At 40.3% G+C, this 13,948-nt stretch overlaps 1 protein-coding gene across 7 annotated transcripts in view; it reads left to right on the top strand.

Annotated features, from left to right (window-relative positions):
- The window catches only part of cpeb1 (cytoplasmic polyadenylation element binding protein 1), a 56,440-nt gene that overhangs the window by 30,104 nt on the left and 12,388 nt on the right, over window positions 1-13,948 (top strand). For all 7 annotated transcript variants that reach the window (XM_033015046.1, XM_033015047.1, XM_033015050.1 and 4 more), the window contains exons 3-6: window positions 1,321-1,506; window positions 9,580-9,800; window positions 11,579-11,825; window positions 13,640-13,753. In XM_033015046.1, the coding sequence (XP_032870937.1) occupies window positions 1,321-1,506; window positions 9,580-9,800; window positions 11,579-11,825; window positions 13,640-13,753 (768 nt within the window). The remainder of the gene's footprint in view (window positions 1-1,320; window positions 1,507-9,579; window positions 9,801-11,578; window positions 11,826-13,639; window positions 13,754-13,948) is intronic.

The following is a 13,948-nucleotide window of genomic DNA, read 5'->3' as shown; positions in this document are numbered from 1 at the left end:
ACAGCCAGTGATTCTCCAGTGAGACGTCCCTGTCTTTATTCAACAACACTACAGAATTTCAGACTCCCTTGAAGGTCATTTGACTGACCATAGTGACTGCAAGCAGGCCAGAGACTTGTTCATAATGACACCTACGTTCTTGAACCTTTATCTGCAAAGCACTCAATGTTCCATACATCTCCGGTTGAGATGATGCTCAACACTAACCAGAACCAAACAGATCACTTGGCACTCTTATTAGCCACCAAACATTCACTTACTGCACCACTAGGTAGTGCACACTGCAATGATGTGCACTACGAGAACTCGTGAACCCCAAGATGACTTCCAAATCTGCAGCCTGCAGATAAGAGAGCAGCAAGAACAAAAACTTCCAGTAGAACTCAAACCGTCTATTCCTGTACAGTAGGTAAAAATTCTAACTCCCTCGCAGTGTTATTTTCAAATGGGTCACAGCAGTAAAGATTCATCACCTTCGCAGGCAATTAAGGTATTAAATATTGCCTTGTCAGTGACACGTATAGAGAACTGATGCTGCATAAATTGCATTGTTGTTCCTTTGGTCTTGTAGTGCAGCTCATTTCAGCTGATAAATTTAGAACAGCAAATTTTCAATTGTAAATCTTTTCTCAAGTTCGGTATTAATCCTGAGGAAACTGAAAGCAAAACCATTGTCACCGTAATCTGAAACCAGAACATGAATACAAATCAAACTTGCTCCAATAAAAATAGAAGCCTGTAAGCGCCACTCCTAGAAGCTTCCAGAGAAATGCCTGACACTGTAGAATGTGGCAGAATGGTGTTTTAACAATTCTTTCCTGGTTTAATTCTTGAAGAGAAGGAAGTATAATTTTCCTCAAGGTGGCATCACTGCCTTGCACAAGGAAGATAATTATATGTAAAGCAAGTCAGGCATTTAAAAAAAATGTAAACAGACATTAGGCGAGCAGATTTGTTCGGCTTGTTCTGCATTTGCTGATTCAGGGTTGTAGCAAGCAGTTGGAGGTTATCCAGGTCCAAGTATTGAAGGGGAGGAGAATGTGGTGGCGCAGCCGTTAGCAGTGCGTTTTGCTTAATGTTGCCGAAGCTCCAAGCTGCGCATTTTAGGATAGACTTGGTTATAAACATTTGAGTTCTTGTACTAAAGTGATGTAATTTGCAGGATTGTAGTGAGTACATCAGCAGTTCAGTCACATGCTGAACTACTGATGCAGACCAAGATGCATGGCAGTTTTGTAGGGTGCAGTCACAGGTTAGGGGCTGGACAGATGGGATGCAGCTAAGTATCATCTAAAAAATGCTTTTAATTTCTCCCTCTAGATTTGAATAAATCCGATCCAGGAATGAGCAGCAGGATGCTGTTTCCCACATCTGCACAGGATTCATCACGAGGCCTCCCAGACACTATGGACCTGTGCTTGGGCCTCCAGTCCTTGAATCTGACTGGGTGGGACCGACCATGGAGCACTCAGGACTCTGATACTGCAGTGACTGCCAGTTCATCGGGTAAGTGCGACTTAAACTTCCGTTAAGACGAGTGTTTTATTAGCTTATTTAGTGATGTTTTGGTTTGCTTGATCTTGGATTAAACAATCACTTTATTCAGTGTTTAAATGCAAATTGAGGTCAAGCCTAAAATCTGTTGCAAATTTCGTATAACCCTGTAATGTCACTTATTTTGAGGCATTTGCTCTGGCTCGCTGTCTATAGCATTTCATCTTCAGAAATTAACCTTTGGTGCAAAATATACTTACAATTGTATCTTTATTACCTGCATTGCAATGAGTCACGGATGGTGTTGCATTAAAAGCACATTTGCATGATTTAAGCTTTATTTTTAAACCATTTGTAATGTTTAAAGTACAATCAAAGCTGATTATTCATTCAAAAGAAAGCTTGCCTCCAGAAGATGGCTTGTTTTAAAGTTAGTCCTGATATAACTGGTTTTCCCAACATCTGACCCTGCAATATTAAGATGCAAGGTTTTGTAACGTCGATCATTGTGCAGAATTAATGGTGCATCAGCATGCTGGCAACAACCTTGATGTGTCAGTCTGCTTTTGGATTGCTTCTGCCTTTTGTTATCTCTTACCCTTGCTCTCTTCCACTGTACCTTTTTCCTCATTACAATACAATACCATTTATTGTCATTTGAGCCTCAGTGAGGCTCAAACGAAATTCCGTTTCGACAGCCTTGCAAACAAAGACAATTTCCTACAGACATACACACAATTTAATTCACACAAACATCCATCACAGTGAACCCACTGTGATGGAAGGCAAAGTCTTTTCTCTCCCCTGTTCTCCATTTCTCTCCCGATGTCCAAGCCCCAGGCGGGCGATGATAAGTCCCACGGCCATTTTAGGCCGTGCCGGGCGATTTACGGCCCAGCTCCGGGTCGTTCCAACCCCGCGACACGGGCTGGAGAAGTCGCGTTGCGGGAGCTCCGGAAACGGTCTCTCCCCCCGGACCCGCGAGCTCCCGATGTCCCAGTCCACCGGACCTGCGGCTGCGTTGCTGGAGCCTCTGAGCCCCAGGAATCGAGTTGCAGCAGCGAGTCACCACTGCTCCCCACGCTCCGAGGCCGGCCAGCTCCACGATGGTGAGTAGTCCGCAGCTCTGCAGTCTCCCGAGCCCCGGGTCGTTCAGGTTGGAGTCCGCTCCACGGTGCTAGGCCCCAACGACAACGGAGACCCGACAGGGAAAAGAGATTTTAAACAGTTTCCCCCTCCCTGCCCCCCCACATATACACATTTAAAACCAGCACCCCCCCCCCCCCCCCAAATCAAACACCGTGAGTCGTGAATATTACACCTGTTGGTAAAGGCAACCGATATTTGAGTTGCATGTCATTAGACTCTATAGTATTTGGCATTTAATTATTCGGTCTGTAGTCCAAGTTATTTTTTACTTAATTTAAGGTAGCAACTTTGAGGTCCTAGAAAGGCTTAACTTTGAAAAGAGCTTGTGAAAGTGGCCCTTTCTTTCCCCCACCCCCCCCAATCTTGCTAATTTCCAAGGTGGTAAATAAAGTTGGACACCATCACAAGTTTAAAAAAATTAAACCAATTCTCAGCTTTGATTTGTAACAGTGAAATTTGTGTTTGAGCCAAACGACCATTTTAAGCCGATTGAAGATTCAAATTGCGGATATTTTTGTTCAAGCTCTAATTACTGCCAGGTGATTTGAATACAATACTTATGCCAAAGACGCATCTCAGTAAGCATGCCGAAAGGTGACTTTCTTATCTTGGGTTGGAGCTAATCTGCTATTAGCTGTCACATTCTGACTATTTAGGTACTTCAGGCATGTAGCATCTTTCCACTCCCATTGGTTTGTATACTGTAACTACCAGCAATGGTGGCATATCTGAAACACCTAGATGGTACATGGTAAAATGTGAGGAGCACAAAAAGATTGGAATGTCCATGAGCCATTCGGGCTTTCTGCAGCTTTGCCTTAAGCTACTGAAGAGGTTTGCCCCTCTAGGCTTTCTACGCATTGGGCTTTCTGGCATCCTTGTATCAACCTTCATTTCCTGAAGCTTTTCTCATCTTAAATGTGCGTGTGTGGTGTAGGATGCACCGAGGAAGCTTGGGTGTCAACTGCTCATCACTTGATAACATGATAAATTACTGTTGGAACCTGTGAGCAAATCATGAGTTTTCAACTAGATGTCTAACTGTTATGATGTAGGAATCTGGGAGTCTTAAAATTTGAGTGTTTGCAGGCAGGAGGAAAACATTAAATAGATCTTTGAAGATGTTTTGGTTGAGCAAGTGCTTTTGGAATAAATTCGATCAGGCCCACTTGGACAGGAAGAGACGGCATGGAAACTGGCCCTTTGGCTGTTTGCTGACTATCAGCCTCCCATTTACACTGCTCTTGCATTAATCAATTTTATTCTATCCATGTTGTCATTACTCTCCAGGATTCTACCAATTACCCACGCACTAAGGGGCAATTTAGAGCTGCAAGTTAAACCCCCCCCCCCATCCAACCCACACTGGAAGAAACCAGAGCACGTGGGAAAATCCACAACCACAGGGAGAATGTGCAAATTCTACACAACACAAATCTGAATGGAACACAGAACACAGCTCTCTGGTGCTATGAGGCAGCAGCTCTATTGCTGTTGCTTAGTCTAAACTCACTAAATTTGTACTAGGTTGTTACCTTTTTATTGCATAAAAAGGTGTCTCTTAACTCATTTAATACTCTTCCACATTTTTAATTCTCTACTGCAAATTTGCATTTTGGTGACTAAGATTAGGAGCAGAATTAGGTCATTTGGCCCATCGAGTTTACTCCGCAGTTCAACCATGGCTGATCTAATATTCTCTCTTCTCCCCCCCCCCCCCCCCCTCCTCCCACTCCTCCCCCTCGTAACCTTGGAGACCCTCACTCAACAAGAGCCTGTCAGTCTCCGTTTTTAAAATATCCAATGTCTTGGCCTCCTCTGCTGTCTGACAATGAATTCCATAGATTCGCCTCAGGCTAGATTCCTCCTCCATTCTAAAGTTATGTCCCTTTGTTCTGAGGTTGTGCCCTGGTTCTAGACTCGCCCATTTATTGGAAACATCTTTTCCATATCTAGATGTTATCAGCTGCAGGATTTTAGGGACTGGCCATCTATTTTTCAGCCCAATTATGCCATTTGTCAGTGTCGTTTAACTGCTGACTCTTGTATGGCTAAGAACCTTTTTGCAGCATCCTCAAATTTCATGAACAGCAAAATGTACTAGTGTCCCTCGTGCCTCACTGCAGCTTGCAGAAAATATAAACAATAAATATAAACAAGTATGCAGTACAGACATATCCAGAGTTTGAAAACTTCTTATAGTTTAATGGTCTTTGAGTACACAAACCATTTCCAACAAGATGGATGAATTGACAGTACAGATAGCAATATAAGTGATCTAATAGCATGGGCACATGGTTGCAGGCTGACTGGTACTAGATCCTCAATATTCCAGATGTTCCAAAGAACAGGCTAAAAGGTTGGGAGTGTTAAGGAAGGTATCACAGCAGCGAGCAATGGAGCAGAGGTACCAGGTAGCAATGTTAAGTAGGTTTGGGTTGATTATGAATAATACATGGCTGGGAATAGTCAATGCCAGTCAGTAATCGGGACATAACTAATTATTTAGGAAAACTGAATATAATCAAACTATTCATTGTACTTTTTTGAAAATTAAATGTTTGACAATTGTAGGGATGTGATGGAGTTGATAGAGGGATCTTGAAGCTGTGTATTTGGATTTCCAAGAGGCGTTTGTCAAGTGGGTGCATGAATTAATAATGGAGAAAGTATATCAGCATAGATTGAAAACTAACTGCTGCACAGAAAATGGGTTTGGAATAAATCCCTTTCAGGCTGATGGGATGTAAAATATTCCAGGAATTGTATTTTTGTCTCGCTCAATGTAAATGCTTTTAATTTCTCCCTCTAGATTTGAATAAAACAGACTTGGGAACTAGCAGCAGGATGCGGTTCCCCACATTTGCACAAGATTCATCACTGGGCCTCCCAAACACTTTGGGCCCGTGTGTTGGGTTCCAGTCCTTGAATCTGACTGAGTGTTTACTATGTACATTGACCTAGAGACAAAAATACATGGTTTCCAAGTTTGCTAATACAAAAGATAGACACAAAAATGCTGGAGTAACTCAGGCAGCATCTCTGGGGAGAAGGCATGGGTAAAATTTCAGCTCTAGACACTTCTGATACAAATTTGTGCTGAATTTCATATATTTCTACACAATGGAGTTTGGGTGAAAATTAGGTTTAAAGTGGGAAACTGAGGTTATGCTATTTGGTAAGTGGATGATCATCTAAATGGAGAGAGGTTGCATATGAATGAAGTTCAAAAGGATCTAGATGTTCTGATGCATGGATCGCAAATTGGCAGGTTCAACAGGTTAAGGCAAATGCCGTTTTTGCCTTTATTGTAAGAGTTGGAGTTTAAGGTAGGGAGGTTTTGCTAGTCATATAAGTCATATCTGCACCTGGAATAGTGAGCTGTTTTACTTCTCTTGCCAAAAGGATAGAGTAGCATTGGAGCCAATCCAAATAATATTCACCAGACTAGTTGTTGGGGTGAGAGGGTTGTCCTATCACAAGACTAGATAATTTAGATCTGCAACATGGAATTCAGTGGGATGAGGAGTGACCTTACTCAAATAAACAAGAGGTTAGCAGGGTAGATGTTAAGAACTTCCCACTATTGAGCTGCAAGCAAGCAATTAGAAAATTTGAATCCTTGATAACTGCTAGAAAATGTGACTTCCATCAAATCTGACTTTTGATGAATGTCAGATCATTAGATGTATCTAAGGTAGCTTGAGGAATTTGGTTATGGGGTACCGACAGGAGTTGAGCCTGGCATGATCAGCCAAGGTCAAATAGGTGGGGCAGGTTTGGGGCCCTTCTATTTTATCTCCTGTATATGTGATCATGAACGAGACACCATTTAGAGTATAGTTCATTGGATGTTGGAGATGTGGGCATAATATGGACAGTATAATGTCCCAATATTACGTATTCAAGAGTTTTTTCTAAATTCCAAGGGCAGTTATCCTCGTAACATTAGCTGAAATGTTCTAATGGTTGCACCAAAGGGTGAATTGTTGTTTTTCGTGTTGGCTGAAAGAGGCATTTGTGGTTGCCTTTTGGCCACAAATTTATTTTAGAAATATTCCTTTGAACTAATTAAAGTGGCATTAAATGAAAGCATAAATTGCTTCACTTTTACTGCTTGCAAACTTGACCCAATGCTCCCAATTATTTATTTATTCAAAGTAACATAGATTGAGGCTGTTATGGATTTTCTATTGATCATAGTCCATGCTTTAACACTTGGTGTATGAACTATGCGACTATGTACGATGCACTGTTCATTGAAAACAATTTTATAGGATATACAGATAAAAAAAATATCTAGTATCAGCAATATGCAGTAATCCGAAGTTAATAACCAAACTATATAAAGTAAAACAATGGTTTATGCTGAAAATTGATGTATTGGGCAATTTGCATGTGTCCATGGGGTTTGTGCACAGCACCAGAAGTATCAATGGCCTGGATTGTGCTTGATTCAGCTGTGCCCTATCTTTCTCTTGCTAGAAACCAGCTGCAAGCAAAGGTGTCAAAGGCCGTAGGTGAGGGTTCCCAAGGCCCACCCTCAGAATGCCCCCTTTGGCCTGTTGTCAGCTTGTCAAGTCTTGAATTACTTTTAAATCTTCTGTTCGAAATTAGTCTTGATTTGATATATTTTGGGCTAAACAGCACTGGGCCTCTGCTCACTGAGGTCGTAGCCTCAGAATTAAAGGGCGTTCTTTTAGAAAGATGAGGAGGAACTTTAATCTGTGGAACTCATTGTCATAGAGGGCTGTGGAGGCCAAGTCAGTGGATATTTTTAAGGCGGAGATAGACAAATTCTTGATTATAATGGGTGCCAAGGGTTATGAGAAGAAGGCAGGAAAATGGGATTAGGAGGCAGAGATCAGCCATGATTGAATGGTTGAGTGGACTCGATGGGCCAAATTCTCCTCCAATAACTTGTGAATTTGTAACCTAACCTCCCTTAATCAAAGAGCGTGAACCCCATTCAAAGAGATGTGGTGATAATTACATTTATGATTTAAATCATGAATACCTCCTGACTTCAAACATCCAAACTGCAGTCAATTTAGAGTTCTTGCTGCATCCAACCTGTTTTTGGCTGTACTACATAGTTAGAATGAGTCTTGCAATGTATTGGATGCCTTTTTGAATCGGGCAAGTCATTGTTGGAGTTAAATCCTCATTGCAATGCAATCACCACACATTCAAATGAAGTTTTGTGAAGGGAAATGGCCTGTATATTAATAGAAGAATTTTGAGGTTGGGTAAAGTATTCACAACATCAATTGAGAACGAGTCTCCAAAAAGACATAATCATGGTTTCTAAATGCTGTCAATTTATGATGGGTGGAAATAAGGAATTAAAGTTGAAGGTTGAAAGGTTTGTCACTGGTTCAACATCTTGCAGTGCAGGATTGCAAACGGTATTTCTGTCACACCACAACATTTGGGACAAATCTAGCCCAATATGGCTCTGGGTATGGTAAATGTAATGTTCAGATCTGTGGAAACCTGGAGTAGGTATGGAGGTGTTGGAGGGAATTTTTGTTTAACATGTACCCTGAATCTGACTTCATACGAGGGCCAATTGCCATCTTAATTATGGCTCTGATATGAACAGACAAAGAACATCTCATAGAGCAGTGGCTAGTTTTCAAATGTTTGTTTATTCAAGGCCCTAACATTGTGCACTGAGAAACACTGAGAGAATCTAGAATGTTAAAAAAAAATTGCAGCACCCACAGCATTTTTATATTTCCACAACACAATGGTTACATGTGGATTTTACACCTTTGAAGAAATTCACTGCACTACACAGGTTCCTGGGTTAAACATATTGCAAGCTACTTATTTTCAGAATTCCTAACATCAAAGGGATGAGTGGTAATCTCAGTGAATCCTATTGATCTGGGATATTCCCTTCCTGGAAGGGCAATTTTATAGATCTGAAATATTGCCGATGCTTAATTTGATACTGAAGGAGGAAACTCATTGTGGTTTTAGTTGTGGCCACAAGTTATTTATTCTGTACAATTAACAGATTTAGATTAAGTGTTTAAGAGGGAACTGCATGCAGATGCTGGAAAATCGAAGGTAGACAAATGCTGAAGAAACTTCAACCCTTCTTCCATCTGAAGAAAGGTTTCGACCTGAAATGTTGCCTATTTCCTTCTCTCCATAGATGCTGCCTCACCCGCTGAGTTTCTCCAGCATTTTTGTCTACCTTCAGATTAAGGGTTTCATTTTAGGATCGGCTGGAAGGCAATCCTATTTGATTAGAGGAAAATTAGTTTATAGATTAGAGAGAAAGGAATATTAAAACCTCATGAATGCTAGGAATTAAATTAAGCATATTGATTGTATACTAATTTTACCGTGCACTTGTTTATGGGCTCTGGGTAAAAGTGAGCACTGCACTGTTTGAGGAGAATCTGGTGCAAATCTTAGATCCTGTTTCAGTGCAAGCTCAAACATTTTATTAAAATGGCCAGTGTTTCATTCATTAATCTTGTAAAGTAGTAATTGAGCTGAGTGGGTATAAAAAGACTGAAGTATGCAATTGGATTGATAGTGGAGGGCACTGTTTTACTGGAGCAATGAAGATGCAAGACTAATTTTATGGTACAAACTTAACCTTTGATACTTGACGGTGATAGCTATTGCGTAGTATGCGTGTGCGAATGTTGGTAGCTTGGCCTAAAAGTGTTTTTGCTCACAGAAGGTAATGGAGAAAGGGAAAGCATTGTGTTTGCATTAGAAGTTGGAGGGTGCCATTTGTCTTTCGAGAAAATGAAATCTGAAATATAAGGAATTGTATAGAATAGAGCTAATGACCCTGTTTTGAAGGGGGAATTGTAGGGAGGTTGCTTGATGCAAGCACTGCTCAGCTATTTGGGTATGTGTTTTAACTGAAGCTGTACAGTTTGAAATTGCTCCTTTTCCTGCTTGCAGTTTTAGGCTTGCTCACTAATCCACTGAGTGCCCAGCTGCCTAGAACATCAGTTGGGTTCCCATCAATGGATCCAATAGGCTCGAATTATGTTGACCAATTTGCATCCGCTTTGCCCAAACGCTTGGACAGCCGTTCAGTGTTGGACTCTCGTTCAAGCAGTCCTTCTGACTCGGACACAAGTGGCATCAGCTCTGGATCTGATCCCCTTTCGGAGCTAATGGTAAGATTCTTCAATTTCCAAATCCAACTTGGTACAAATATTCAGTAATATACCACAAATTTAGCATAACATTAAATAAAAGATCATTGCATGATTGTTTATTTTTGTACTTCAATGCTATGTAGTCAGTTTTCTACCTAAATCTCCATTGAAACAATTTTGCAGATTTAAAAGTTCCTTGAAGGGGAAATTGGTGCAATACTCTGGGCCATTGTGGCTGTTTCCATTTTGAAATTTGGCTTGCACTACTATACAAGTGCTTGTTCTTGGAGTATAATTTGTTCATTTCCAACTACATTTATGTAGATACATGAACGTGAATGTCCAATTAGTGATGGTTTTTCACAAATGTTGATGTTGACTGGTTAACCTGCCATAAAGCAAATGTACTTTCTACTTATTTTGGGTTTGAAGATGGATAAAACCAAATTTCATCAATTATCCGTTATTTGCAGTATAGATTTGAGATTTGAAATTTAAAGTAACGTTTTGATACGCAACGCTTAAGATAAATGTGGTGATATTTCCTTGACTATGGAACATTTGCCACAATGTAGAATTATTTCTAAATGGAAGGACGCAGACGAGGAACTGCAGGTGTTGAAATCTGGAGCAAAACACAAGGCACTGAAGAACTCTGCAAGTCAGGCAGCATCTGAGAATGGATAGGTGATGTTTTGGGTCTGAAGAAGGTGCTGAAACAGTCACCTATCCACTCTCTCCACAGATGCTGCCTGGCCTGCTGAGTTACTCCAGCACCTTGTTTCCTTATTGAAAGAGGGAATGGAAATGATTTAATAAGTACATTTTTGATGCTCGACTGTTGATATTGGGTTAAGAATGATTTGTTGGGGATCTTGTGAAATTACCACTTAGATTTAGTCAGTCACAACATTGTAGCTATTGATGTAATTTGGGTAAGCCTTGTGAATGTGTAGATAGTCCAAGGTAGATTGGTTGTAGGCATGGTTAAAATATGTGGTTGGGGGTGAAAACTAATATTAAACGGTCACTTTGATTTGTGTAACTATTGCATAGTGCACAGTTCATTATTTGGGTTTTGTTAAGTTTCACTGACTACATTAATCTGTCATTTAAGTTTGCTGATTTAAAAGAAACTGGTGGGAAGGACTAATATTATGTAGGTGGCAGAATACTAGGCAGATGATCTATGAAATTTGAGAACTCAAAATGCAAAATATTTAAGATACCAAGTGTTGGCATTAATGAACAAAGTGCTTTGTAGCAAGTACAACGAGTAGTTGATACTTGATCCAAACATCTTGGTCAGAACATGAAAATATTGCTCCAATTAGGTCCTTTAAACACTCGACTGGAATACCCTGTAGAGTTTGGAGTGGCCAACCTGATTTTAAAATTGATTTGATAACATTTTAGAATATGTACTTAAAACTATTTCAAGACCAAAATAGTTTTGCTTTGTATGGATACTTAAGCAGTTTCAATTGAAATGTTTGTAAAATTCTTGCAAGGAGACTGGATTGATAAATGACTTGGAATCTAGAAACTTCTAACTACTAATGCGTCACACACAGTAGATAACGTTAAAGCCTTGACCAGACATTTAAAACTATTTTGGCTTGGACTGATTTAATTCTAAGAATGCTGGTCATTTGCTTTAACTGCTAGAATTCTCAAGTTGGTAAACTCAGCTGTTTGTTGTACAACTGCATGATAACTGATCATCTCATTAGATAAGAAAGTCTTGATTTAATGGGAAAGTTTTTGATGTCTACCAATTACATTTTTTATTACAGTCGAGTCTTCGCATTTCTCCTCCAATTTCCTTTCTGCCGATGGGTGGAGTAAGCAGGGATTCAATGAAACGGGTTGTTATGAGCCCCCGAGTGGATCAAGATCAAATTTCGGTCACAAATCAAATGAGCCCTAATCCCTTCAAAAGATGGTCAGCAAATTCTGGTTGGGCAAATTGGGATCTTTTGGAGTGCCCAGAAGACCCTTTCAGTATTGAAAAGGAGGCCAGACTGCATAGACAAGCTGCAGGTAAGGGGGCACGTTCCTGTTTCATAGTTAAGCTTTCAGATAACATTTCTATATATATTCCATGTCCCTTACTTGCTTTTCATCTGCAAGCTTAATGTAGACCTCTAATGTTTAAACCTCTACCTAAATATCACTATAATGTTGGCTGCTTTGTAGATTTTCACTTCAATAAATACATATTATAGTGGCGAATTTGACCAGAAACCAGTCATGTCTGGGGGTACAGTGTTGAGACCCTTGCATCAAGTCGGTACAAATATAGGAAGTACAAGTTAGCAAATGGCATACACATTGCAGAAGTGCAGTCGTCGTAGAGAATAGACTATTTGGCCCAACTTGTCCATGCCAACCAAGATGCCCCATCCAAGCTAGTCCTATTTGCCTGCACTTGGCCCATATCGCTCTAAACCTTTCCTACCCATGTACCTGTCCAGATGTTTTTAAAATGTTATAGTATCTGCCTCACAACCTCCTTTGGCAGTACGCTCCATATACCCACCACACGTTGAGTAGACAAAATAGCCTCTTGGTTCCTGTTAAATCTCGTCCCTAGTATTGAGTTACGGAAAGTAATTGATCATTTGGTAAAGTGGTATTGTAATGGCTGGATGGCAGAAGATAAAGGGTGGCAATGAAGGGAGCATTTTTTCTGGTTGGCTGCCAGTGACTAGTGGAGTTCCGCAAGGGTTTTTTTCATTGTGCTGCAGGGACGTAATGATTGTATTGGAGTGTGCAGAGGAGATTGACCAGGGCTTTGCCTGGGAAGGTGTATAGTTATGAAGAGAGAACTGGAGCAGTGGAGTCTGAATGGGGACCTGACTGGGGAATAGAAAATTAAGGGCATAGATGATAGAAAACCATTTTTGTTCAAAGGGTTTCAAACTAGATGACAGAGGTTCAGAATAAATGAGGGGAGGTGTGGAGAGTGTTTGATATCTGGAAAGCATTGTATGAGCAAGACATGGAAACAGCTGCTCACAATTAAATATCTAGGTGAGCACTTGAATTGCCAGTGTTTAGTCTATGGACCAAGTGCTGACAAATGGGATTGCTGGAGGTGGGTGATTGTTTGGCATGGTCATGGCCCGTTCTGTGCTGTATGGATTGGATTTTTTTCGACCCTTATGTTCCTAAATTGCCCAGAATCTGTTATGACTAGGTAATAAAACTGTATTTTTAGGGTGGTTTACTAAAGAAGGGTGTGGGATGTGGTTCATCAGCATGTGGGATGAAATACAAGCTTCTATCTTGATATTGTATTGGTGTCGTGCCTCTCTTCTGTCAAAATGAAGACATTTGAGTATATTTTGGTGTAAATTTTGAGTGCTTTAAATTAATTTAAATCTTAAATCCAACATTTAACACACTGTAACCTTAAGGTAATGGGAATAAAATATTCTGCATTGTTAGCAATAATGCTTTTTCGCTCATTTTGAATGAATCTGGAAGCTCAAAAATGAAATCTTTATCTTTGATTGAATGCCTTGTATCCTGTGACCCATCAACAATGTAAGCTTTTAGCCTCATTTTGCATTATTGCAGCAATGGCTTTCTATTCTTTCTGTCATAAACAGACTCTACATTTATCTACCAGAATAAAGTTTTGCTAGCAGCTGCTTTGCACAGCAGTCTGAAGGCTGATTGCCGAGCATATGTCTTATATTCATGTGGTGAGAGTAGAGAAGGTGCATAGTGCAGGGTATTATTTTTATATGCCAATAGTTCTTCTAATAAAGCAGTGAAGGTGGTGTATGTATTGTGATCTGTTCCAAGAAATACAACTCCCTTACCTGTTCTTCCATCTCTCCCTTAAGCAATGAGTGAAGCTACGTTTACTTGGAGAGGCCAGTTACCACCCCGGAACTATAAGAACCCAATCTATTCCTGCAAAGTGTTCTTGGGTGGTGTACCCTGGGACATAACTGAAGGTATTATCACTGTGTATTGCATGGGAAAGTATTTCAAATGCCCAAGATGTTTGGGTGATTTATAGATATTAATATCGTCAATGGGTGGCAGTAACAGTGGGCTGATGGTTAAGTGATCTTAGTGATCATCCACTGGACATTAGTGTTTTTCTCTTGGATTAAGCTATTTGGGTTATAGCTTCCAGTCATAGAATG

This window comes from Amblyraja radiata, chromosome X, assembly GCF_010909765.2.
Source record: "Amblyraja radiata isolate CabotCenter1 chromosome X, sAmbRad1.1.pri, whole genome shotgun sequence".
NCBI lineage: Eukaryota > Metazoa > Chordata > Chondrichthyes > Rajiformes > Rajidae > Amblyraja > Amblyraja radiata.
This window is presented reverse-complemented; position numbering and strand designations above follow the sequence as displayed.